Consider the following 27,448-nt stretch of genomic DNA (forward strand, 5'->3'; position numbering starts at 1 on the left):
CATCAGGGGGCGTGGCCTAATATGCAGAGGAGCTCCTGCTAGAAAAAGAGCCCTGCTCCCCTGCAAGGGGGAGCAAGGCCACTCTGCTACTTTCATCCACCCAGGATGGCAGTGCAGCACCTCTGCCTCACTCTGTGGCCCGGTTGCTAACAGGCCATGGACTGGTACTGGTCCACGGCCCAGGGGTTGGGGACCCCTGCTGAAGAAAGCTGAACGACTGATAGATCTGAATTTAGATTTTGTCCAATTTATATGATTTGGATGTTAGCCTTCCTGGCTAGCACAATGAGAGAAACCATTCAGAAGAGTCTGTAGATTATGGTCTCAATTTTATTCAGTTTGAGAATCCATTCCTACAATGGCCAACTTGGGTGTATTGGGCCCATTTCTCACATTTAAGCTGTTAAAATGCAGAATATTTCTGTAACCAGATTTTCTATTTGAACTTTCTAGCAACCCCTTCAATATTTATAACACCTTTCTTCCTTTTTTATCCAAAACATTTAAAATTATTTTTGATGATTCTATCATAGAATATATTACAGTATTACAAGTTTTGTATTCTAGGACAGCAATTAAATACCATGTAACAGAGAGAGCAGATGGACATATATTTCCCTTTGAATGTATCTGGAGAATGAAGTTTTGGACAAAAATTAGAAAGATACTATGGTATATATCAGAACTGAAATACTGAAAAATAGGGAGGGGGTGTGATTTTCAAATACAAAGATTATTGTTACCCCTTTGCTATTTGTATATGATGGTGCTTCCAGTTTCATCTTAATTGCGCTTAAGTAAGTACATGTTTTTGAATTCTGAACACTTGCTTGATTGGTTTTTATCATTCTCCCATATCCCTAGCAATCAGGGATATTTTAGTAGTGCTTAGTAATGAGCCCTGTGGCACAGAGTGGTAAAGTTGCAGTACTGCAGTCGGAGCCCTCTGCTCATGACCTGAGTTCGATTCCAGCGGAAGCTGGTTCAGGTAGCCGGCTTGAGGTTCACTCAGCCTTCCATCCTTTCGAGGTCGGTAAAATGAGTACCTAGCTTGCTGGGGGAAAAGTGTAGATAACTGGGGAAGGCAATGGCAAACCACCCCGTTAAAAAAGTCTGTCGTGAAAACATTATGACTCTGGGGTGACGTTGCTTTCATAATGTTTTCACGACAGACTTTTTTTACGGGGTGGTTTGCCATTGCATCTTAGTTCTTGTGCTCTTTGTCACGGGACTATTAGTATATATATATTTTCTTTGAACCCCAAGCTTGCACAGGGGACTACCTTTACCTTTTAGTATTGTGTATTGTTTATGTGAGATTCTGAAATTGGCATTTTGGCTCAGTTACTCCTACACTTCATGGGGTTCAAAGAAAATAAGAATCACTAAATATAAACCATTCAAAATATAAAATCAATTTATATATTTATACTAGAAATACTACTCCACCCTCAAAAAAGAAAGGATGAACTATTTAAAAATCCCATACTAATAGTCCCGTGACAAAGAGCACAAGAACTAAGATGCAAATTCATATGTTTATGAGTAATCTGTTGCCATCCAACATAGGATTGAACCAAAAAGATACCAACATTTTACAGAGATTATAGCTTTAAAGTAATAGATTCATTTAAAATAATGATTTCAGTGTCCATGTATTTAATAAAAACAAGAGCTGATACAATAAATGTAGCTCAAGAAAATGCTAAAATATCAAAAAGACAGAGTAGACAAATGTGAACTTACTCTGCAAAGCCCAGTTTATAGTTAGGGTTTAAGCAGAGATCCTTCCCACCTCCACAAACAAACCTAGCATTAGAGAGTATAAAATTTATAAAAATGTGCTGCTGAATGAAAATCTAAAACCAGTGTATGGGTTTTACTTTTGTGGTTGCTTAGTGACAAATGATGTGTACCATATATTTAGAACTGCAGGTAATAAAAATCTTGAAGATATAGATTTTACTATTCACTGGATTAATAAACCGGTCTAAATTTGCTGGCAACAGAAATAATGTCTACACTGAAACAAGGCACTGAATTCTTTAGTTCTTTGTTTAATACAATAAATATTTGAATGAAATAATTTGTCCTCTACATTGTGGGGTTTTATCAGTAAATGATAAAACACTGAATACTTGTTCATTGTTTTAGAATATTCTGTTAGACCAGTTTTATTCCCTTGTCTGTATTTCCTGTATAGGATATTAAAAAGGACTATGTGTAAGATCAGAATGACAAATATATTTAATAGGGATGGGCGCAAACTGGGAAAATGGTGGTTCATTTGTTTCGTGGTTTGTTGGGTTGCTTGATTAATTGGTTTGTGTTGATTTGTGTTTTTTCGGTTTCCTGAACTGTTTTGTGCTTCATTGGTGCACTTGTTTGGGAAGTTGTAGAATGCCTCCCCCCCCCCCCCCAGTGGTCTAGAGACACTTGCGGCAAACTCTTCAGCAGACTCTCCTCTACCTCATCATAAATAGATCCTTCCTGGAGGGACATCATAAATAGATCCCTCCTGGAGGGGCGTTTTCCAACACCCTTGAAAGAGGCCATGGTCCGCCCCCTCCTGAAAAAAAGTTCAGCAGACCCGGCCGAATTGGCAAACTACCAACCGGGCTCTAATTTACTGTTTTTAGGTAAAATTATTGAGAGGGCAGTGGCGTTGCAGTTGCAGGAATTTCTGGATGACGCTTCCATCCTAGACCCTTGCCAGTCCGGCTTTCGCCCGGGTCACGGGACGGAGACAGTGCTGGTCGCCTTGGCGGATGACCTCCAACGGCACCTGGATCGAGGTGGCGTGGCGGTGCTGATGTTGTTAGATCTGTCGGCCGCGTTTGACACGGTCGACCACCGGCTACTTACCCGCCGCCTCGCCGACATCGGGGTTAGGGGGTTGGCTTTACAATGGCTCTCCTCCTTCCTCGAAGATCAGGGGCAAAGGGTGGCAATCGGGGGTGAGCTGTCCCAAAGGCGCACACTAGATTGTGGGGTGCCTCAGGGAACAGTTCTCTCACCGATGCTATTTAATATCTATATGTGCCCCCTTGCCCAGATTCCCGGGGGGTATGGGCTTGGGTGCCATCAATATGCGGATGACACCCAGTTCTATCTGCTAATGGATGGCCAGCCTGGCTGCGTCCCAAGGAACTTGGACCTGGCATTGCAGGCCGTGGCAACCTGGTTAAGACTGAGTGGGCTGAAGCTAAATCCAGCGAAGACAGAAGTCCTTTGCGTGGGCCTTGGCGCTCTGGGGAGGGAAATACCTCTCCCGGATTTTGACGGGGCGCCGCTGAAAGCGGCGTGCCAGGTCAAGAGCTTGGGAGTTCTACTGGAGCCCTCACTATCAATGGAGGCCCAGATAGCTGCCACTGCTAAGTCAGCCTTTTTCCATTTGAGGCAGGGAAAGCAGTTGGCCCCCCTCCTAGAGCGCCAGGACCTAGCAACAGTGATTCATGCAACGGTCACCTCGAGACTGGATTACTGTAATGCCCTCTACATGGGGCTGCCTCTGTGCCGAATCCGGAGGCTGCAGCTGGTGCAGAACGCAGCGGCTAGGCTGTTATTGGGGCTCCCCAAATGGGAGCACATACAGCCAGGGCTGCGCGGACTGCACTGGCTGCCAGTTATACACCGGATTCGTTACAAAGTGCTGGTTATTACCTTTAAAGCCCTATATGGCCGAGGACCTGCCTACCTGAGGGACCGTCTTTCCCCATACGAACCCCAGAGAGCACTGAGGTCAGCAGGGAAAGACCTGTTGACTATCCCGGGGCCAAAGGAAGCAAGACTGCAGAGTACCCGTACTCGGGCCTTCTCTGTTGTGGCCCCACACCTGTGGAACCAGCTCCCAGAGGAAGTATGAGCCCTGCGGGACTTTGACCGTTTCCGCAGGGCCTGCAAGACCTTCCTCTTTAGTGAAGCCTTCACCGACTAAACACTGAGAGTCTGCTTAAATGATTTTGTTATTGGTCAGAACAGCACCAAGATGTAAATTGTATTGTTTTATTGCTTTTAGAATTTTAATTAATTTTTATCTACTGTTAAGGTATTGTATCATTTGTTACATTGATTAATGTTGTTAGCCGCCCTGAGCCTGCCTCGGCGGGGAGGGCAGGATATAAATAAAAGGTATTATTATTATTATTACCTGCTCCCCTAAAATGGTATTTCGGCCTCAGAACATTGTCCTTTCTTACACATAAAAAAAAGGCATGCTAATCACTGGCAACTTTGGGATAATTTTAACTTAGAAAGATACCAGTGACCTTGTCAATATGAGTGAAGCAATTCTTCTTGGTGGATCATTATTAATGGGGGAATGACTAATTATTATATAATTGAATTGTCTGAACACTTCTTTTAAAAAGTCAGCTAGTTTAATATTACAGTGGCACAACTGTTATCTGCTAGTTTGATAAGTCTGTCTTGGTTCCTCAGGAAATAATCCAAAGACTTCTTGAGGCAGAAAATTATACCAAGTTTTTGTTTATTTGATGGGTGGAACATCCCTATCACAACAAATAGCTAAACAGGTTTTAGAATATGCAGAATTTCAGAGTCACTTGAAATATATCTTGAAGAATAGGGTTGACAACATCTGTAAGCAGCTTAATGGTGTTAAAATTAATGGAGGACATATTCAAGTTAGCAATAATAAACACTTTATTCCTAGTAGTCACTTTTTTAAAAAGGATCTGTCAGTAGTAAAGGTGAAAAAGCAGGAAATACTGGAAGAGTATTAATGTCTAAGCCTTTATCCTTCTGTCAATTGCATTTATAAATTAAATTTTTAAAATCAAAATGTATTCAACTATACTTGTCATATCTCATCTTTCAGCTTTTGACAATTAACAGTCAATGTTATGAAGAAAGACATTCTTGTTTATACTATTACATGAAAGAGGTTATTCATCTTCTGTGATGGCAGCCATAACTTTAAGCAGTGGCAAGCATATTTCTAAGCCAAATCTGAAATTTTCATTACTATGTTTCACACATTCCTCTAACAACCCTAAATATTTGCTTGAAAGATTATGAAACTGTTGACACATTAAGAAATCTTCTGCCTGACATGCTTTGTTTTTATTTAATAAAAAATAAATTAGAGCTTGATCCCGTCAAAGTATTCCCAGCAGGAAACATAGTATAAAGAGTGAAGGGAGATGCATGTCTGCAAATGGGCAGTGGACCTCTCCCAGGAAGCTGAGATCAGTCACTGCTCAAGTGTTTGGAGATCTGAATCTTTCCCTCACACTTTGCATGCATTACTGTTTTTATCTTTTTGATGAGAATCATCATGCAGATTTAAAAGTAGATTTCATTTCACGTAAAAATTACTTTCTATCAATTTGCATTTTGTGATAAAAAAATTAATCCTATAGGTTTATGTAAGAAAACTTACAAAACTTCCTATTTGATTAGAGCCCATAAGAATTTTCTTTTTTAAAAAAACCTAAAATATTTTAGTCCTTCATTTTGAATCTAGTTTCTGCAAAGGGAGTTAAAAACAAATGCAGAACAAGATGATGAAAATACCTTTATAACCACAAATGGTGTACAACAGGGGTGGCCAACAGTAGCTCTCCAGATGTTTTTTGCCTACAACTCCCATCAGCCCCAGCCATTGGCCATGCTGGCTGGGGCTGATGGGAGTTGTAGGCAAAAAACATCTGGAGAGCTACCGTTGGCCACCCCTGGCGTACAACATAATGTCAAACAAAACCACTATACCACTTTTGGCATCAACAATTTTATCTCTGCCAGGGGATTGCTTTGCTTTACAGAATTTCCTGAACTATATCTTTCTCATTTACAATCTATTGCAAAATACTAGATCAGCAATAGAAATGCCCAAGCCCAGGCTGAAGCAGATTTCTTTGCTTTACAAGGGGGGCTTCAGTAATAAAGCCTGGGAAGATGACCAAAGTAGCTCAGTTACATATGAGGGAATATACTCTGTGAGGTAGAAAGGCCACAGGTTGTGATGGTCTTTAAAGGTAAAAACCAGCATTGTGTATTGAACACAGGTACAAATAAGCTGCTTATGAAGGCTTTATCAAGATAGGCTAATACAATCATGTTGAGTTAATCTAGTCCAGGGATGTCAAGCATACAGTCCTAGGGCCAGATCAGGCCCCTGAAGGGCTCCTATCAGGCCCCCAAGCAGTTCACTGTCATCTGCTGCCTTCTCTATCTCTTGCTTCCTTCTGCACCACAACTTATTTTGCCAGGCTTGCTCAGTCACACAGGAGCTACAGAGCAAAGCCTCTATTCCCATTGACTGACCAGTACATGAAGCAGCTTATGTACAAAAGCTTACAATGCCCAGCCATTTCATGTTTTCCCCTGTGTCTTAGGCTAAAAGCATTGGCCATGAGGTTTCTGTAATGAATGTCAATAAATCAAAAGAAAGTTTGTAAATGACAGAAACACACCCAAACAACACCAGAACAGCATACTCAAGATTGCTACAACACAAACATTGTCTCCAGATTTTGATATAATAGTTCAGAGCAAGAGGTGTCAGTTATCAGAAATTGTTAAATAAACAAAATATTGCAAGAGTGCTAATCTTTTAAAGTATATTTTTTTAAAAAATCTTTACATGTGTTTATCTGTGTCCTTTATAAAGTTTATATCTCTGCTACCTGGCATTACATTTTATGATACATATGGCCCAGCCTGACAAGGTCTTATTTTTGTCAGATCCAGCCCTCATAACAAATGAGTTCGACATCCCTGATCTAGTCACTAAATGAGTGTGCTACAGAAGTCCAGCCTTGAATTTACAATAGCTGGAGCAGTGTACATAAATCAGCTGAATCCTGCAGAAGATCGACTTATCAGATAGATGTAAATAGAAGAAGACACTTGTAGGAACAACAACAAGCTGTTTCTATAGCAACAGTGCTGACTGCAGGAGCACCTAGAATTGTAAGGCTTCTGGAAATGTTGGAGCCCATAGAGGAAAGAAATAGGAGTGGAAGTTGAAATTTTATTGTAAAAAAAAAAAAAAACAACCATTGAGAAATATGGTTTGAGAGTTTGACAGGAACACTTACCTTCCTGTAAAACCTAAACAAATTTTACTGCTTTGACATCATAAAATGCATCTTCTAGAAATTGATTAATGTATAAAATTATATCTATACGCTATTGTTATACCAATAAAGGTTATTGGCATTGGTATAAAATTTTGTTATTTGGCATGTTTATGGAATTTAAAAGTAGGATGCATTTTTAATAAGCAAAACTGAAAATATATTTAGTGCTTCAGAAAGAGCAGGCATATCTACAATTTTGTCATTTGTGAGGTAGGAAAAATAAAAGTTAAAGCACTTAAAACAGTTTTCCTAGTATACAAAAAGTGTATTGTTTTGACAGAAAGTCTCATAAATCTCAGTAGGGCTACTATTATATTGGGTTATCAAGTTAAAATTTATAACAGTGAAAATATAGAAATGTTTAATAACGTATCAAACATATACTGTATTAATCGTTCTCTTCTCTTAAAATCTGTGGCATGAAAAATCGTATGTCACACATTTTTAAGATTAAAAGCCCTCATCTTTAAAAGTGTTTCATAGGGCTTTTCTGCATTCTCATTTTCCTTGCTTGCAGGTTTCTGTTTCTTTGGGGGTTGGGTCTATTCTGCACTTGTTTCCTGTCTCCGGTGGTCAGTTCAGTTTTACATCAACATACGTCCAGCATAAAAACCTGCAGTTTAAATCTACAGGAAGATAGGCTGGATATAAATCAATGTAATATCAAATTGACCACTAGAGGTAGCAAAGCACATTCAGAACAGAACAGAAAAGAAACAAGTGAGCAAAATATAAATGCAGAACAGACCACATATGCCAAAACAGAGAATACTTGTATGTTTCATAGACAAAATGTGTGTGATTAGCTAGCCAACTGCATCTACAAGCACAATAGCCCATTGTTACAGAATCTGAACCAACATGGAAGTACTTATGACAAGGAAAAAAATTGACAGCAAGGACAGATTGAAGTCACCGAAACCCCACCAACCTGCTAGGCAAAGCTTTTGAAAACTACAGCCAACACCTGGCATGCCAGTTGACAGAGGACCAAAGCCCTTGCCAGTTCACTTGGCAGGATGTTTCTGTAGCAGCAACTTTAGCCCTTGGTGGTCAGGCAGAAACAAGGCCACAGGTGAAATCAGGAAGGAACAGCCGTTTATTTAACGTATACACGGACCCCAGATCAGACTCATGTCTAAACACATCCGGGAGCCCCAATTTCAGGAAGGTCTACAGTTTTATAGTCACAGACAATCATTTCCTATAAACATTCGCACAGTTATAGGAAAGGACCACACCATATCCCATACATTATCACAAGCGTCATATTACTAAAGGAAAAAGGAGGCAACAGGAAGGGTCTTTCCATACATGGCATTGATGTTGCTAACACTCTTGCAGCAATATCCTTCATCAAAAACACATTTGCACCTTTGGCCTGCTCCCGAGACATTTTCCAAGGTATATTTGCTCAATGCTTATTCCAGCCAGTTTCTAGTTCCTTTTTTTGGCAGTTGTGGCAGAGCCAGTGGGTGAAGGATTAATTTCCTCTTTTGCTGCCTTATGTTTCTACAAGCTGAACTCACTGCTAACTTCCCTTTCCTTACTTTCACAATCTAGAGGGATTATTTCACAGAGGCATCTAGCAAGCACTTTTAAAATCTCTTTGACCTTTTGTTGTCTTGCCCTTATGCCTAATTGATGGCTTTCAATTTACCTTATTTAATATATTTTTATTTCAGCCCTGCTTCATTTCACAAGACCAGTAGGTAATCAGTATTATGACAAAAGGATATGCAATAGAGCAGGGGTGTCAAACTCATTTGTTATGAGGGCCGGATTTGTCATAAATGAGACCTCGTTGGGCCGGGCCATGTGTATCATGCTCATGTAGCGGACATATAAACTTTATAAAGGGCACAGACACACAATTAAAGATTTTTTTACTTAAAATAAAACATACTTAAAATATTAGCAAGCTTGCAATATTTTGTTTTACAGTCTCTGATAAATGTCACCTCTTGCTATGAATTATTGTATCAAAAACTGCAGACAATGTCTGTGCTGTACCAGTCTTGAATATGTGCTGTTCAGGTATGCACATCTGTAAGTTGCAAACCTACTTTTGATTCATTGACGTTCATTACAGATATCTCATGGTCACTGCTTTGAGCCTAAGACCCAGAGGAACATGAAGCAGCTGGGCATTGTGAGCTTTTGTACAAGAACATGTGAAGGCACCATGGCACAGACTGAGGGCTATGTGCTTGTCTACAAAACTATCATTTTCCCCAGAAAAATGACTACAACTAAAAGAAAAATACAGCTTCCCCCAAAAAACAACTACAAGAACAGAGAGACAGCCATGTACAGTGGTCAGTGTCAGGCTACTGTCTGGGAAGTCTAAAATCAAGACCCCCCCCCCTCCCCAATCAAAGGAAAACGTGAAAGAAAAATTAAGGCAAATTTGCTGGGTAAACTTGGGATGGAACACACTCTCAGCCTAATGCTGATATTTCTCTTCTAAATAGTTCACATGCTTTCCTATTGGGAAAGACTGGAGGCCATGAGTACAGTGAAAAAGAGGAGGGGAACCCAGTTACAACCATACCAAGCCCAACAAAACTCTCTCTCTGTCTGTAGCAAGGCAAAATATTCATACCTTCACTAAAGCGTTGCTAGTCTTAAAAGCACTCTTTGTAGGTCTTCTGATGGTAGGGACAGGCAAAGGAAGCTCTGGCTCTTTCTTTTCTTCCCTGGGGCATGAGGATGGGGAGGAGCCTCAGCCTTTAATTAGAAGGAAGAGAGGCTTGTCTCAGTAGCTCTGCAGAGTGATTAATTGAGCCTGGCAAACTTAATCACCCAGCAGAGCTATAGAACCACATTGGCTGGGGCTGCTCCTCCCTCCTCCTTCCTTTGAGAAAAGGGAGGGAGGTGAGGGAAAGGCTGCTTTGCTGCTCTGGCTTATCTGGGAAAAAACACAAAATGGCGACCGAAAAAAGCAGGCAAGGGAAAATGAAGCAGATGACAGCCAGTCGCTGGAGGGCCTGATTGGAGCACTCTGCGGGCCTGATCCGACCTGTGGGCCGTATGTTTGACACCCCTGCAATAGAGTTTATCTCTCTTCCAACCTATTCATTTCCATTATCCAGCCCTCAGAGGCCCTGTTTCAGTTGCCCCTGCCATCTGAAGCTAGATGGATGATGATTCCAAAATATGACTTCCTTGGTTGTTGCACCAAAACTTTTGAATTTCCAGAGAGATTAGTCCGTCTCCTTCTTCTGATATCTTCTGCCAGCAAGTGAAGGGTTTTTGTTTTGTTTTGCTTTTCCCCCCGCTTCATTTGGCATATCTCTAGTAACCATTTTCAGCCTGCTGTATGAATTTAAAGACTGCTAGGATTATTGGGCTCCAGCACACTGGTGGTTGGTTACCTTATGCAAGATTGCACACACACACCTTGCAGTTATGCTTAGAGTGTTCAACCCCCGTCACCATCATCAATCAAAGAGGACAAGCATCCCAATAAAGGTCATACACTCCCTTCACTCCTAGTGCCAGCCTGCTCCTAACAGCCCTGTTCCATCCCCCTCTATCCAAGGTCACACTCACTACAGACCCTTCCTTGTAAGGCTGGGGCACCCACATTGGGCAGCTGATCAGTGGGACATGATCTGCTCAAGAAAAACGCTTTCACGTCAGTGTGCTGTAACTCAAGACCATATTTAACAGTCTATTAGTTCTTCATTCTCACATAGCTATATATAATCTCATGGACAAGTTTGCATAAACAAGCAGCATGTTACATTATTGTTAACGTTTTGTCATCTTTCCACACTAATTTGGGAATGGAGCATCCACAGCAATGCGAGTATCCATGTCATTCCCACAGCCAGGGCCAGCTGTAAGGTTTTGCCCAGGTTCAGTCTTGAGACTTCTTGAGTAGAATTAAAAGAAGTTTTAATGATGATACTTAAAGCAAACATTACATGGCAAGTGGTCACTAGTCCTGGTCTTGCCAGTCTGGCGCACAATAAAAAGTTATCAGCTATTATAGAGGTGGGGGCAATGGCTACCCACTTTCCCATGCCTGCCAAAAGTCTTTTGAAAGTCTCTTGGAATAGTGTACAGTTCTTTCTCAGGCCTCAGTAGTCAAGATCAAACCCTCTCTTTGGTTGGTGCCTATCAGCATTGCCTAGAAAGACCAGATCAAAGTTGTCTCCCCTTTGCCTCTTTCCACCTGCGAGCCTGAAGCATCTCACATCACAGAACATACTGAATATTCAGAAAGAGGCCTAGTGATTGTTAGTAGCTAAAAGCAAATCTACAAAATTAGTATCAAGTGGAATCCAATATATGCTACATTTACTATGAACTTAATAATAAGCAAGGATAATAAGACCATAGCAATAACATCAGCAATCCCAACATCACTCAGAGAATAGCAACCATGCAGTGGAGCATTGTTCCTGACACCAGCAATGAGTTAGAGGATTTCCTCAGCCACATCCCTTTAGCTCTCCAGAAATGGCAGTTCAACTGGGCATTTTTCTCCCTGATATTTCAACATTGGGGAGTACCAACAGGCAAAACGATGAAAAGTCTTCCACTCCCAGGATGGATGGGACCCGGCCTCCCTCAGGGATGCATTCTAGATCCAGTGGCTGCAGGATGTGCTGCATGTATTCCCTCCCCTCCTGCTTATCCTAAGGTTCCTCTACAAGAGGGGTAAGAACCCACATCCTAATTGGTCTTCCTAATAGACCTCTTGTCAGAGAGAAACTGCTAGTCAGGGCTTTTTTGTAGAAAAAGCCCAGCAGGAACATATTTGCATATTAGGCCACACCCATGACAAGACCATTGTTTCACACAGGGCTTTTTAATAGAAAAGGCCCAGCAGGAACTCATTTGCATATAAGGCCGTACCCCCTGGTGCCAAGCCAGCCGAAACTGTGTTCCTGTGTGTTCCTGCTTTAAAAAAGCCCTGCTACTAGTCATGTTTTGTGACAAGTATATCCTCCTCCAGGAACACAACCTGCTTCTTCAGAGGCTATTTCTACACCCATACATTGGTAGTCTACATTTATCTCTGAACCCATAAAACAGGTTCTGCTTAATAACAGAAAACCATCAAATTTGTGCTCTTATTCTGCTAAATGGAGATGATCAGTGCCTGTATCCAGTCACATTACCTACTGAAAACTCTTTCAGTACCTCCTAAGTCTAGCCCAGTGAGGACTGTCTTCTACATTTATAAGGGTTCACTTAGCTGCTATAGCATGTTTTCACACCCACATGGAAGGCAAATTGCTATTTGCACAAAGGAAATCCAAACTATTCCTCAAGGGATTACTGCATCAATTTCCCCCAGTTCAACCTAGTCCCTCAGTGAGGCCTTTCACTTGCTCATGGGCAAACCATTTGAACATATGGCCAGCTATCCACTTCATCTCTTCACCATGAAAAAAATGTTTCTGATTGCAATCACATCAGTCAAAAAGATCAGTGAACTCCAGGCACTATGACACTGTCACAATCCTGTCCTGGGTCTGTGTTCTCATATTTGTGTTGTGTTTTTGCCTGCACGTAAAAGCATGTTTCCTCTTCACTGCTGCCTTTCCAAGATATAAAACCCAGCCTCTCAAATAACCAGTGCCTTATGGTATCCTGGAAAGGCTGCTTCTGACCTAGTTTCCAATTACTTTAGCTCCCCCTACTGTGTGTGTGTGCCCTTAGTGTGTAAGAGTGGCCTTCAGAGCATGGGTAGAATTTGAGTTACTATCTGCTTTTTTAAACAGGAAGGAAGCTAAAGATTAAACTGAGTACATACATGGAAAATAGCTATCATAGTTAGGAGATACAGATCTAAAGACATACAATGAAACATAAGTCTAGATAAGTTATACTACAGGAAAGTTGTCTTAGATGGAGCAAGCACACCCCATCTTCCCTACTGCCCCCTGACAGAGGAGGATGAGCCCCACTGGCCACAGAATCTGGGCAAAGTGTTTGAACCCAGAACAAAGGAAGATTTCACCTTTTAAAACTTCTGTCTGCTTTGGTGAAACCCTTCCCCCAATCTAGAGTTAGGAATTCTGCCCCTCATGGGAGATAATCTCAGCTCTGCCAATGAGGTCCCTTGGTACATATTCCTTGTCTCTTTCCCCCAATCAGGTTTTATGATGCCCATTCATCTCCTCTTTCAACAGGCTGATCAAATGCACTGGTTTTCCCACTGAAATCAAGTCCCTGTTAAGGGCCGGAGTCAGAAATGTGGCATTTTAAAAATTCAGGGGGCACCTGAATTTTTTAAAAAGTGCTCTCACCTAAAAATGTGCTCCAAATCACTCCAGAGGTGTGGCAGAAGTCTCCAGGAGCAATTTAATGACCCTGCCAACCAGCTGGTCAGCGGGGCCTTTAAATTGCTTGGAGAGGCAGGCTTCAGCTTTTGCCACATTTCTGGAGTGATCTGAATTGCTAGGGGGGAGGGAAGAAGCCTCCAAGACACTTCTCCCTCACCCATGATTCAAATCGCATGGGAGGGGTGGCAGAAGCTGCCCCCAGCCGCCACATGTGATTTAAAGACCAACTAGTTTGCATGGTCTTTAAATCACTCCTGGAGGCTTCTGCTGTACCTCTGGAGGATTTGAATCACCAGGGGGCACCCCACCTCACCCCACTTCAACCAGTGAAAACAGAGTTGGATGAGATCCCCACCCTAGAAGAGACTGTTAAAGCCATCAAGCAACTGAAAAGTGGCAAGGCAGCGGGAGTTGATGGAATCCCACCAGATATCTGGAAGCATGGGGGCATAGTACTACATAGCACACTTCACAAAGTACTTGTCACCTGCTGGGAACAAGGCAAACTACCACAGGACTTTCGCGATGCAATCATCATCACTCTACACAAGAACAAAGGGGAAAAGTCAGACTGCTCCAACTACCTGGGGATAACCCTGCTCTCCATCGCAGGCAAAATCCTTGCCAGAATACTCCTGAACAGACTGGTGCCCACCATTGCAGAAGAACTCCTCCCAGAGAGCCAGTGCGGCTTCAGAGCTAACAGGAGCACCACCGACATGGTATTTGTTCTCAGGCAGCTCCAAGAGAAATGCAGGGAACAGAACAAGGGTCTATATGTGACTTTTGTCGGCCTTACCAAAGCTTTCGATACCATTAGCAGGAAAGGCCTGTGGCAAATCTTGGAACGTTTAGGATGTCCCCCAAGGTTCCTCAGCATGATCATCCAGCTACACGAAGACCAGCGAGGCCAAGTCAGACACTGCAACAACCTCTCGGAGCCCTTCCCAATAGGCACAGGTGTAAAGCAAGGCTGCGTTCTCGCGCCAACTCTCTTTACGATCTTTAGCATGATGCTTCAAAGAGCCGCAATAGATCTAGATGATGACGATGATGTCTACATCCGCTATCGCACCGATGGCAGCCTGTTCAACCTGAGGCGACTAAAGGCTCACTCCAAGACAATGGAAAAACTTATCCGAGAGCTACTGTTTGCTGATGATGCTGCACTCATCTCCCACTCGGTATCAGCTCTGCAGCATATGACGTCCTGCTTTGCAGAGGCTGCCAAGCTATTCGGCCTAGAAGTTAGTCTGAAGAAGACAGAAGTCCTCCACCAGCCTGCACCCCAGGAAGATTATCACCCTCCCTGCATCACTGTGGGTGAATCAGTTCTGAAGACAGTCCAGCAGTTCAGCTACCTGGGGTGCATCATCTCCTCAGATGCCAAGATCGACAAGGAGATTGACAACAGGCCGGCAAAGGCAAACCATGCATTTGGCCGACTGCACAAAAGAGTGTGGAGCAACAAGCATCTGAAAAAAGGCACAAAGATCAATGTTTACAAAGCGGTTGTGATGACAACCCTCATCTACGGCTCCGAATCATGGGTTTTATACCGTCATCACCTGCAACTCCTTGAGCGCTTTCATCAGCGCTGCCTTCGCACCATCCTCAACATCCACTGGAGTGACTTTGTGACCAACACTGAAGTCCTCAAGAGGGCGGAGGTTACAAGCATCGAGGCACTGCTGTTGAAGACGCAGCTGCGCTGGGCAGGGCATATTTCTAGGATGGAAAACCACCGCCTTCCCAAGATTGCTCTGTATGGCGAACTTTCCACCGGCCATCGAAATAGAGGGGCACCAAAGAAGAGGTACAAGGACTCTTTGAAGAAATCCCTTGGCACCTGTCGCATCAACCATCACCAGTGGTCTGACCTAGCTTCAGATCGCAAAGCATGGAGGCACACCATCCACCAGGCTGTCTCTTCCTTTGAGAACGCACGCATAGCTGGTCTTGAGGACAAAAGGAGATTGAGGAAGAATCACACTGCTACAGCACCAACCCCAAATCAGACTTTTCCCTGCAGCCACTGTGGCTGGATCTGCCTGTCCCGCATTGGTCTTGTCAGCCACCAGCGAGCCTGCAGCAGACGTGGACTACTGCACCCTTCTTAAATCTTCGTTCGCAAAGTCAAGCCGAGAGAGAGAGAGAGAGAGTTTGCATGGTCTTTAAATCACTCCTAGAGGCTCCTGCTGTACCTCTGGAGGATTTGAATCACCAGGGGGCATATTTAAAATGTTCCCGGAGGCCGGCGGCAGCTTCTGTTGCACCACCAGAGTGATCTGAATCACCAAAAAGGCAGGAGCGGCTTGAAGGTTTCCTCCCTTTCCCCAGCAATTCAGTTCACTCTGGGGGTGTTGCAGAAGCTTCTGCCTGACTCCCAGATTGATTTAAATCGCACGTGGAGGCTGGGGGTGGCTTCTGCCACCCCTCCCATGTGATTTGAATCACAGGGGAGTCAGGAGCAGCTCTCAAGCCTGGCAGGGATGGAAAGCCTCAGCCGCCACCTCCTTCCCCCCCAATTCAAATCACATGGGAGGAGCAGCAAGAGCAGCCTGGGGCCTCCACATGCAATTTGAAGATGGGCTTTAAAATCACTCCCGAAGACCCACCACTACTCCTGCTCCTTCTGCAGGGATTTCAATCATGGGGGGAGGAAGGAGGCAGCTGCAGAGGCCCGGCAGCAGGTTGGGGGCCCTGTCAGGGGGCCCCCCGCCTGGAAGTTGGGGGCTGGGCCATCACAGACCCCTTTATAGCTACAGGGCTGTTCCTGTTTTCCCCACTCTCTTTTCTTGTGGAAATAAATAATTGCCATGGTTTCAGGGTCCACAGTCATAACAGATACAATCCTCCTTTTCATAAGGAGATCCAGATCTAAGGAGATAAAATGAAACATTTATTTATTTATTTTAGATTTCTATCCCACCCTTCCCAAAAACAGGCTCAGGGTCTAGTTCTCTGAGCCTTGCTGCAATTCTTCCCTAAAGTAATGTCCAAATTTGTGTAAAACAAGATATCAGTCAACTAGTGCTACATCTGCAACCACAGGATGAAAGGGAGTGAGCTCTACATTCCCTAGAAGTTGTATGTAGGGCACTTCTTTTCTATATGAATAGAATGAAACCTCAGGTAGCCGGCTCCAGGTTGACTCAGCTGTCCATCTTTCCGAGGTCGGTAAAATGAGTACCCAGATTGCTGGGGGGGCGGGGAGTGTAGATGACTGAGGAAGGCAATGGCAAACCACCCCATAAAAAGTCTGCCGTGAAAACATTGTGAAAGCAACATCACCCCAGAGTAAAAAATGACTGGTGCTTGCACAGGGGACTACCTTTATAATCCTTTTATTGCCTTCATAGGCCCTAATTTGGGCAAGGAACTATCAGAACAATCCACTGCTAGTTGGATAATCACTTGCATCAAACTGTGTTATAAATTAGCATGAATTGATTGTCCACCATATTTAACATTGACTCTACTTCAGCCCAGTCTGCCGCACTGTTTTTGACCAGGGTCTCTCAATTGACTCTATCTGCAAGACTGCAACATGGTCATCATTATGCACCTTCACCAAGCATTATTCTGTGGACATAGATGCCATGAGGGATGTGGCACTGGGAAGAGTAGTCCTACATTTGGTATTGAACTTAAAGACCTTCCTTCCTGAAACAACTAAATCAGCTCCGTGTTCTCATTTGTGGAACTGCACAGGTACCATGACAATGAAAACAGGGTTGCACTTACTTGTAATTGTTAATCGAGTTGTCACCTATGCAGTTACACATCCCTCACGTCTGCTCACTGTGAGCTTTTTATTTAAACCTGACAACTCTACCTCACTCCAGGGGCAACAAAGATGACCTGAGGGAAGGCACTCTGCACCCTCCTTATCATTCTGGAAAAGGTAGGGAACAACATGGGGGAGGGGGGCAGAATGCCCTCAGACTTGGTTCAGAAACATTTCTGCATGTGTGCAGTAACGTATGACTGCACAGGTGAATGATCAATGAACAGTCACAGATAAGTGCAAGGTTAAAGAGGTTATAGGCCATCTTTTGGGTGAAAAAGGAGAAACTCTGACAGAGGACAGGGAGAAAGCAGAAAGACTCAGTAGGTATTTTGCCTCAGTTCCTCCCCCCACCCCCCCAAAAGAAAACAGGCTTATCTAGAGATGGCAAGGCATAGTGTCTAATTTGCTGGTTTACATGGACAGAGAGGTTGAGAGGCGCCTGGCTGCACTGGATTAGTGCAGATCCCCCAAGGCAGATGGTATACACCCACGAGTGCTTGCAGAGCCTTTGCCCATCATCTTCAAAACCTCTTGAAGGATGGGAGATGTGCCACAAGACTGGAGAGGAGTGGATGTTATCTCAGTGGATGGGATTCTAGTATAGTTAGGAAGATAGGGAAGTGATTGGAGAACCGCACCCAAAGAGTAGTTGTCATTGGCATTTCATCTGATTAGGGGGAGGTATCCAGCAGGTTGCAGTTCTGGGCATAGTACTTTTCAGTGTTTTCAATGTACTTTTCTTTCTTTTAAATAAATTATCTAAGGCCTGGAGGGACTGACCACTTATTACATTTGCAAATGGAACTGTATTTAGAATGAACACCCTGGAAGATTCAATGAGAAACGAACACACTGGGAAAGTGGGTGGGTGTGAATAAGATGCAGTTCAACAAGGATATATGCAGAGTTCTGCACCTAGGTAACAAAAATGGGCAAGCACCCATATTTCATGGGGGAACACACTTCTGGGTAGCAGCGTTTGTGAACTAGATCTTGGCGTACGAGTGGACTTATTTATTTATTATATGGCAGAGTTACACACAGGAAGCATATAATACTATAAAATATGTAATCGAGTTTATACTAATATCTAAATTTTCAATCCACTTAATCACAGCTAAGGAGAATCAAAAGAGCTCTGTCATATCACCGTGGAAAGTACGATGCTCACATTCCTGTGACAGATGGAAAATAGTTTGGTGGGCTACACCACAATAGCTTTTGGGTCCTGGTATTTTGCCCCATTTAAACAAGAGGTCTGTGTAACCGCCAAAGCCTGTTTGTATTCTATTAGCTTTCTTCTATAGTTTATGTTGCAGGTCAATATGGATATCATGTGGAACTGGTTGCATCTATTTTTGCAACATTCATTCCCTAGATCAAAACAATTCCCTAGATCAGAATTGCAGTTTTTGTGTAGATCTTATTGCTGGGTGTCAAGATCTTGGCCTGCATCATCCATGTCTTTGTGGATGGACAACTCTCTGTTTAAAAGGATTTTTCTATATTCATGAAGAAGAGCATCTTGTCTTTGGAGATGCAGGGGAGTGATGTGGCACAGTGTGTGTAGCCAATAGGTCAGCATGGGTTTAATACATCTGCTGATGGTTTTCATTATTTGGTTGAGTTGGACATCAAGACCGTTTTCGCACACAGCTTACAATGCAGTCACAATCCTGTTTCCTCTGCAGCGTCTGGTCGGATTTCGCACCATCTGCGCCGGAGTTACAGGAAGTGCCATGGCTTTTGCATAGCAAATGTAAACTGGGTTTTAGCGGTTTACATTTGCTACGCAAAAGCCGCGGCACTTCCTGTAACTTCGGCGCAGATGGTGGGAAATCCGACCGGACGCTGCGGAGGGAACAGGATTGTGACTGCGTGGTAAGCTGTGTGTGAAAACGGTACAAGTTTATGGACATGGGGGCTGTTGAGCCACATGTAAGCACCACATTCTACAGTACTATACACCAACACCAAAGCTGAGCATCTAAGCATTGTAGCAGACACTCCCCAGGTTGTACCGTAGAATTTTTGGAGAATGTTGTTTTGTGTGCATATTTTCACTGCTACATTAATAAGATGCCGTTTATAGCTGAAGGTCCTGTCCAAGGTAATTAGGTTAATGGCTGTGTGTAAGTTCGGTGCCATTAAGGAAGATATTCAGTTCGTGCTTGGCAGGATTGTTATTAAGATGGAAACAGGAGCATTCTTTTTTTTCTGGACATGGGATAAGCTGCCATTTATGGTAGCAGTCGAGCAAAATTTCAAGGTCTCTAGTCAGTATTCCCTCAGTTCTTTCAATTGATTTGTGCCTTATTGTAATCACTATGTCATTGGCATAAGCAAACCTTATGGGTATCATCTTGGGAATATTAGAGATGTATAGATCAAAAAGAACTGAAGTAAGGACTGAGCCCTAGGGTAGATTGTTATTCAGTTTATTCTGCCTGCTGATTGACTGACTCATATAATTCAGTCTTGGGTATATCAGTAGAGGCATAACAATATGTCATAGTCTCACTGTATACTGCATTGATCAGGTCAGATCTAAAGTACTGTGTGCAGTCCTCAAATACTATGTGGACAGAATGGAGTGGGTGCAGAAGAGAGATCAGGGTACTGGAGACCAAGCCCTACGACAAAAGGTTGAGGGGCTTGGGAATGTTCATTCTGGATAAGAGGAGGCTGAAGGAAAACATGATTGCTCTCTTTCAGTATGTGAAAGGCTGTCACTCAGAGGAGGGCTAGGAGCTTTGCCTGTTGGCAGCAAAGGATGGGGCCACAATAATGAGTCTAAACTTTAGTTGGAAAGATACTGGCTAGATAGTAGGAAAAATGTTTATATAGTAAGAGTTGTTCATAAGTGGAATTAGCTGCCTAGGGAGCTGGTGAGTTCCCTCTCACTGGCAGTCTTTAATCAGCAAATGGACCAACAGTTGTCAGGGATGCTTTAGGCCAATCCTGCATTGAGCAGAGTGTTGGACTAGATGGCCTGTGTGACTCCTTCCAACTCTATGATCCTTTGATTTTAACCTTATTTACTGAGATAATGAGCCAATGGTCTGATTCTGGATAAGGCAGGTTCATATGTTCTACTTTTTTGTATTATGTACCATAAGTTTATATTTGTAAGAAATTTGGCAGCAGAGAGACCTCAGTATTCTCTCATCTACTTATTTCAGAAAAGTTTTGTTTCCATAATTGCAATTGCTTTCTACTCTACCTGGTAATCTAACTCATTTTAGAAAAATGTAATCTAAAAAGCAACTTCATTTTTGTTGTACGTATTTTGCAGATAATCTGTGATATGGAAGCCCAGATCCATACACTGAGAGAAGAACTTATTCAGGTGAATGCTCAGAGAAAACATCAACTAGCTGAGCTTAGCCTTATTAGAGAAGAAGAAAAACAGAGAATTTATCGGGACCACGAGACTGCCATGAACAAGCTGAGAGCTGACTCAGAAAAGATACGGTTAGATTTAAAAAAGAGTAGCGCTGCAGAAACAGAGATGGCTTTGGAAAAGGTAAGGCATTTTTTAAAAATGTATTTGTTTGCAAAATGTGCACCCCCCCCCATCTTTGTGCCCTCATCAGGACCACCAATTTAGCTAACAAAAATGTATGTAATGAAATCAGGTCTTAATTATTATTAAAATGAAACAAAAATACATCATTAAAACAATTAAACCCAAGCTAAAATACACATACAAAAATATAAAAGTAACACAGGGCAGGAATGAGGGATCCCTGAAGGAATGCCAGATTAAATAAAAATGTCTTCATCTGCTGGCAGAAGATGGTAACCAAAGGGGACAGGTAAGTCTCTGAAGAGAGAGTTCATAGTTTCAGAGCCATGAACAAGAAGCACTAATTTGAAGCATAGCTACTGCACAGAAAGTCTGCAAGTGTTGCAAGTGTGGGAAAATAAAATGGGAAACTGAAGACTTATACAGTTTGGATAATACAGTACATATGTGTGTGTTTTTCTGTCCAGCTGCAAGATGGAAAGCTAATTTTCAAAAGGTCTATAAGATGTTCTGAGGGAAAACGCTCTTCTTCTCAGGCTGATGACACAAACATGTTTGTAGCTTCTGCAGGTGCCTGTTTGCTAAAGCCCATGACATCTCTGGAGCCCTGTACCTCACTAAATTTTCATAGGGCTATGAAAATATTTTAAAGATTTTTAAAGGCTTGGTTGTGGAATTAGGAAATTAGTAATATAAATTTGTGTGGGGCACAGATCTTCTGAGCTTTATTTTTACTTTACCATGAGTAGTATCCTCTCATTTCAAGATCATTTGCTTATCTCTTAAAAACTATTTTTGCAGGCCAGAAGGCATAGTCTGACTTCTGGAACAGCACCTGTTCCTAGCAGTAAACAGAGTAAACTTCTGATTTCACTTGCCAAAAAATGTGAATACTTGCTCCTCCTCCAATGCAGGTCAGTTTGATGTAGTGGTTAAGAGCAGTGGACCCTTATCTGGGAGAACTGGGTTTCATTCTCCACTCCTCCACATGCAGCTACTGGGTATAACCTTGAATCAGTCACAATTCTCTCAGAGCTGTTCTCTCAAGAGCAGTTTTCAAGCTCTCTCATCCCCACCAGTGTCTGTTGTGGGGAGAGGACGGGAAGGAGATCGTAAACCACTGTGAGACTCCAAGTGAAGGGCAAAGTAGAAATCCAATCTCCTCCTCCTTCCTGTTTTCTGTACAAGCTGCAGGGAGTTGTCAGAGCTCTTCTGAGCAACATCCTTCTTCCCCAGGCAACAAAGCTTTTAGAGCAAAGCTTCCAAGCTCATGGCTACATACTTTGCACCAAAGAGTTTCCCTTATCCAGCAGCAGAGAGTTTAGGCATAAAACACTCACAGTGGGTCCAAGAGAGAGGGTTCAGTGCTCCCAGTGAAATTTTAATCTAGGAAAAGAATGTCCCAAGGTGTGCCTACACAGAAGACACGTTAAACAACAGTTGCAGGAAAATGCAACCCTGAAACAGAAAAAAACCAGGTGACTAGTTCTAGGAGTCTTCTGAGCTGAATAAATACCTGAAAAATAGCTTATTGGTATTTATTCATCCAAATCAGAATTTCTAATCTGATTCAGCTACTGATATAGCTCAGCCCAAATAAAAGTCAATATTATTTGGCTTTTATTTGGGCTCATTTCACTCTCCAAAGTGGCACAAGTTCACCCACCTTATGGGTGAACTTGCACTGCTTCTGGTTTCCTTGTGCATAGCTTTGCTTTGCAAGACCCATTTAAAAGGAAAGTTCCCTTTATATAGTTTTTGCCTTCTCTGTGATATTGTTTTAACTACCCCTTGGACAAGAGAAGGCATTTAAAGCCTTCCCTTCCCTTGATGAGGCATGCATCCACTGTGTAAGGGAGGGAAGGTGTTTAAACTTTAAATACTTTCCCTTCCCTTGCTGAGTTGTGCCATGATGGCAGCCCACTTCAGAGAGGGAAGGGAAGGTATATCTCTTTAAATACCTTCCCTTCCCAAGGTGTACTGCCACTGCAGTGCAACTCAGGAATGGAAGAGAATGTATTTAAAGATCCCAGTGCAGCTTACATCATTCTGGGCAGGCTCTGCATCATCCTTGCATGGAGCCCACCAAAATTCTAACTGGCCAACCAGGCTGGCCCCCACTGAGATGATATGAGACCAGGTGGCGCGGGCACCTCAGGCACCTGCCTTTCTAGCTGTTTATGCAGGGGGGGCATCTTAAAGACCCCTCCTGTCCACACAGCAGTCTGGTCCTTCAGGTACATCTTGGCCGTGCTTGATGAGTGCATGGAAGAACACAAATCTCCAAAGTGTCATGTAAATGTACACATTTTTCAGATAGGGATATAGCGCTTTCAGTTTTCACTGCTGCAGCACACTGGGTTGATACCTTCATTGAGCTACCTACTATAACTCCACAATCTTTCCCCCTCATAGTCTCAGTATGTTCAGATCCCATTAACCTATTCTGAAAGTTGGAATCTTTTCTTTTCTTTTTTTTGTCCCAGTGTACATCACCTTGCACTTAACAACATTCAACGTCATTTTCCAGATTGTCATCCACTCACCCGATTTGTGGGCATCTTTCTGGAGCTCCTTTGCAGTCATCCTTGATTGTCACCATTCTGAATTATTTTGTGTTATTTGCAGATCTGGCCTCTGCATTTATGAACGATTTAGTATGATCTCACCTCTGATCTTTGTGGGACCTCACTACTTGCTTCTTTCCATTGTAAGAACAGTCCATTTATCCCTATTCTTTAACAAATTTTTGACACATAACAGCACCTGTCCTCTTATGCCACAACTTCTAAGTACTCAGGAGTCACTCATACATACTCATATAAAACCTTTAACGGCATAAAAGAACGAAACAAAAAATATAGGCAGGATCCAAAATGGGTGAAACCAAGTGAAAATTACACTGACCAAAAAGGCAATCAAGACAACATCATAAAAAACCAATCAAATATTAATTGCCCTTGCACAAAATTATGATAGCCCCTATGCAATTCAACAGCCAAACACCCAGCCACCAGCCCATAAATCTGGGGGATCCTCCAGTGAGCAAATGTTGGGCAACTCCCACTGGAGAACTGGAAAGGTCAGAGGCAACAGGATCAAGAAGTTGCTGATGAATCCCATGAAACACAGGCCAGTGGAGTGAAATATGAGCAACTGAATCAGGCTCCAACAAGCAACACCCACATAGTCTGTTCCCAAAAGGAAAAATAGTTATGCTAATGAGCTCCAGCACCTATTTTTTTACAAAATGACCCCTGTATGTATCCTGCCACTAAATTCAGCTGCTGTACTATTGGAGTGGAGAGTAGTGAACATTAAACCAATTTTTTAAAAGGTGTCCAGAGGAGAACCAGGAAATTATCCATGAACAATACAAGGATGCAGATCAGGACAAATCTGAAAGCAACAGTATAAATTTAAAATCATTCCGCATTTGGGAAGGATCACCAAAAAAAGGACTTTGGTCCTGACATTATTGCAAACTCCAGCTGTCTCCTGATTGCTGAAGTTGGTAAGCTTCTCCTCCTCATGCTGTAGAGACAATGCAAATTGCTCAGTCTCATAGAAACATTTCAGTTACTATTCTCCTTTTGGCAAAAGTTCAGGGATTGGGATTGTTTGGTGGAGTAGCCGATCTTGAATTGGCAAACCTCTCAATTACAATAGTTGGTTCTAGTGGAGGCGGGTTATTTTGAGCTGGGAACTCTATTAGAGGATCAGGAAGACAAAGCTCATAGTCCTCTAAGTAACGATTGAAGGGCTCCATGTTTGAGCACTTGAGAATCCTTAGGAAATGCTGGTCAGCTGCCCTGGTGTGGGAGCCAGACTCCTCTCCTGTAGCACAACAGTCAAGAGGCTTGGTATCCGATGAAATTGTTATGGGCAAAGGAAAAGAAGAAATAGACGTTTCCATATAACTGAATGATGTTTGGTTTATTAGAGCCTCATTCAAAACTCTTGAGTCTTGGTGGGTCACTTCCATTTGTTTATCTAAAGGGCTATCTGCCTTTTTGCATGCTGTGGGAAGGCATATATTAGGTAGAAGATGGATGATTTGTAAATACTCTCATTGGACAAATCCCCTTAAGTCTCAAGCTGGATTTCTGGGTCAGAATCAGGGAAGGAAAAATTAAGCTTTCAAAAGTGAGTATGACTCTCAGGAACTGATTTGTATAATTTAGCAATTCCACTGAACTAAGATCCAAAGACTGTCTTGCACCTTTGAGTCTTTGGTGAAATAGCTTGTCAAAAGCCTTCTGAAACTCCAAGTATATAATGTCTACCAGGTCACCATTGGCTACATTCTTGTTAACTTTTTCAAAGAACTCCTGACGAGGTGGAACATCCCAGATTTTTCTCGCAACAGGCTTTGTCTCCCTGTGTGCCTAGCAATTCTACCTTTGATTATGGTTTCTGCTCATTTGTCTGAGACAGACATTAGGCTAACTGGCCAATAATTTCCTGGTTCTCCTCTGGACATCTTTAAAAAATTGGTGTAACATTCACTACTCTCCACTCCTATAGTATAGCAGCTGAATTTAGTGATAGGATACATATTAGTAGATCAGCTGTCTCATATTTGAGTTCCCTTTGGGGTGTATGCCATCAGGACCTGGAGACTTTACTGGTTTTTAATTCCCCCAGTAGGCCTAGAAATTCATATTTTGTCACCTCAATTTAACTCAGTTCTTCAGTCTGCCTTCCTGAAAATAGTGGCTGTGGCCTAGGTACATGCCCCACACTTTCCACATTCAGCACAGAAACAAAAAATCCATTGAGCTTCTGTGCCATCTTTCTTTAGCAATCCCTTTTTAACTTGATCATCCAAAGGCCCACTGTTTCTCTGGCCAGTTTCCTGCTCCAGATTCATTTAAGAAATGTTTTTGTTTTGTTTTTTGGTCTTGATGCCTTTAGCAACCTGTGCCTTAAATTCTCTTTTTGCATACATAACGATTTCTTTTGCCAGAGCCTGTGATCCTTTCTGTTCAATTCATTGGGGCAGACCTTCCACTTTTTAAAAGAAGTCTCTTTCCTTTTTATAGCTTCCTTGTTTATTTGTTGATTTTATTATATTTCCACCCTGCCCTCCCCCACAAGCGGGCTCAAGGTGTCTCACAAGATTCAACAGATTAAAAACATTTTAAAACAAACAAAAATATAATTAAAACCCAATAATATAGCATAACATAAATTTGAATGCCCAGAGGGGTCAGGTGTTTGAGAGGTAGGCAAAAGGCACTAGTAATAAGATGAAATGAGGGGATGAGGTGGATCAGGGGAGGCTGATATAACTGGACACCCACCACCTCACAGGTCTAGCGGAACAACTCTGTTTTGCAGGCCCTGTGGAACTGCAATAAGTCTTGCAGAGTTCTGATCTCACTTGGTAAAGAGTTCCACCAGGATGGAGCCGGAGCCAAAAAATCCCTGGCCCTAGTTGAGGCTAAGCGGATGTTTTTGGGTCTGGGGACCACCAGAAGATGCTGTTCAAAAGAGTGCAAGGCTTGCAGAGGAACATATAGGAAGAGTAAGTTCTGCAGATATGATGGTCCCTTGACTTGTGTTGTAACCATGCAGGCATTCTTTTAGACTTGGCAGTGCCTTTCCTAACCTGTGGAATGCATTCTGTCTGGACTGCACAAACATTCATGCCAGCTTTCAACTGGTGAAAGGGCACAATCTTTGCAAAGGAAGTAAAGTACAACATAATAATTTAAGTATTAATGGCAGCCAGTATTCTGTTGCAGTTAGACTGTTGGGCTATGACCAGAAAAGTATAGAATGTGTTAGAATGGCCTAAGGTCGACCAATAAGCTTTATGAGGGACCGTCTCTCCCCATATGAGCCCCTCTACCTGAGGGACCGTCTCTCCCCATATGAGCCCCAGAGAGCGCTGAGGTCAGCTGGAAAAAAACAGCTGAATATCCCTGGGCCAAGGGAGGCCAGATTGAAGGCCACCCGGGATCGGGCCTTCTCTATTGCAGCTCCACTGCTGTGGAATCAACTCCCAGAGGAGGTATGGGCCCTACGATGCTTAGATCAATTCCGTAGGGCCTGTAAGACAAACCTCTTCAAAATAGCCTTCAACTAACGACAAGCTAGGAAGTGCCGTTGAAAATGCTTTTAGTTACTGAATTCTATTGAAGATCTAATGTTTATAGCACTGAGCCTGCCTTGGCGGGGAGGGCGGGATAGAAATATAAAGTTGTTGTTGTTATTATTATTATTATTATTATTATTATTATTATTATTATTATATGACAGAATGAACATTTACTGTCTCTCAGCTTAACATACTTCGCAAGGCTGTTGTGAGAAAAAAATATGAAGGCAACCAGGTATATTTTCCTGAGTTCATTTGAAGAACAGCAGAATTTTTTTTAAAGTATAGGTGATAAAGGGATATATAATTGTTTTGTTTCCTACAGTAGCAAAGTCCTTCTCTGCTGCTTCTAGATAGTTATTTGATTTTTTGTTGTTGTTGTTCATTTAAAAGGATATGTTTAAATGGGTTTAAAACTTTGCACTAGATACCGTGGACAACATTCAGATGTTTAAATATTTTAGCACATATTATAGCACAGTCTGCAATTTATTACAAGATGAATTGCAGCAACCAAATATAGCAGTTTGCATATACAGTTAGAGTAGTCTTTGTAAAACTGACATTTCATTTACCTGCGTCAGGTTCTTAGTCTATAACTTTAAACAG

General features: G+C 42.5%; 1 protein-coding gene across 2 annotated transcripts in view; it reads left to right on the forward strand.

Moving 5' to 3' along the window:
- Window positions 1–27,448, forward strand: part of CEP112 (centrosomal protein 112) — a 507,150-nt gene that overhangs the window by 293,611 nt on the left and 186,091 nt on the right. For both annotated transcript variants that reach the window (XM_060252333.1, XM_060252332.1), the window contains exon 21: window positions 20,500–20,730. In XM_060252333.1, the coding sequence (XP_060108316.1) occupies window positions 20,500–20,730 (231 nt within the window). The remainder of the gene's footprint in view (window positions 1–20,499; window positions 20,731–27,448) is intronic.

This window comes from Heteronotia binoei, chromosome 13 (genome assembly GCF_032191835.1).
Source record: "Heteronotia binoei isolate CCM8104 ecotype False Entrance Well chromosome 13, APGP_CSIRO_Hbin_v1, whole genome shotgun sequence".
Lineage (NCBI taxonomy): Eukaryota > Metazoa > Chordata > Lepidosauria > Squamata > Gekkonidae > Heteronotia > Heteronotia binoei.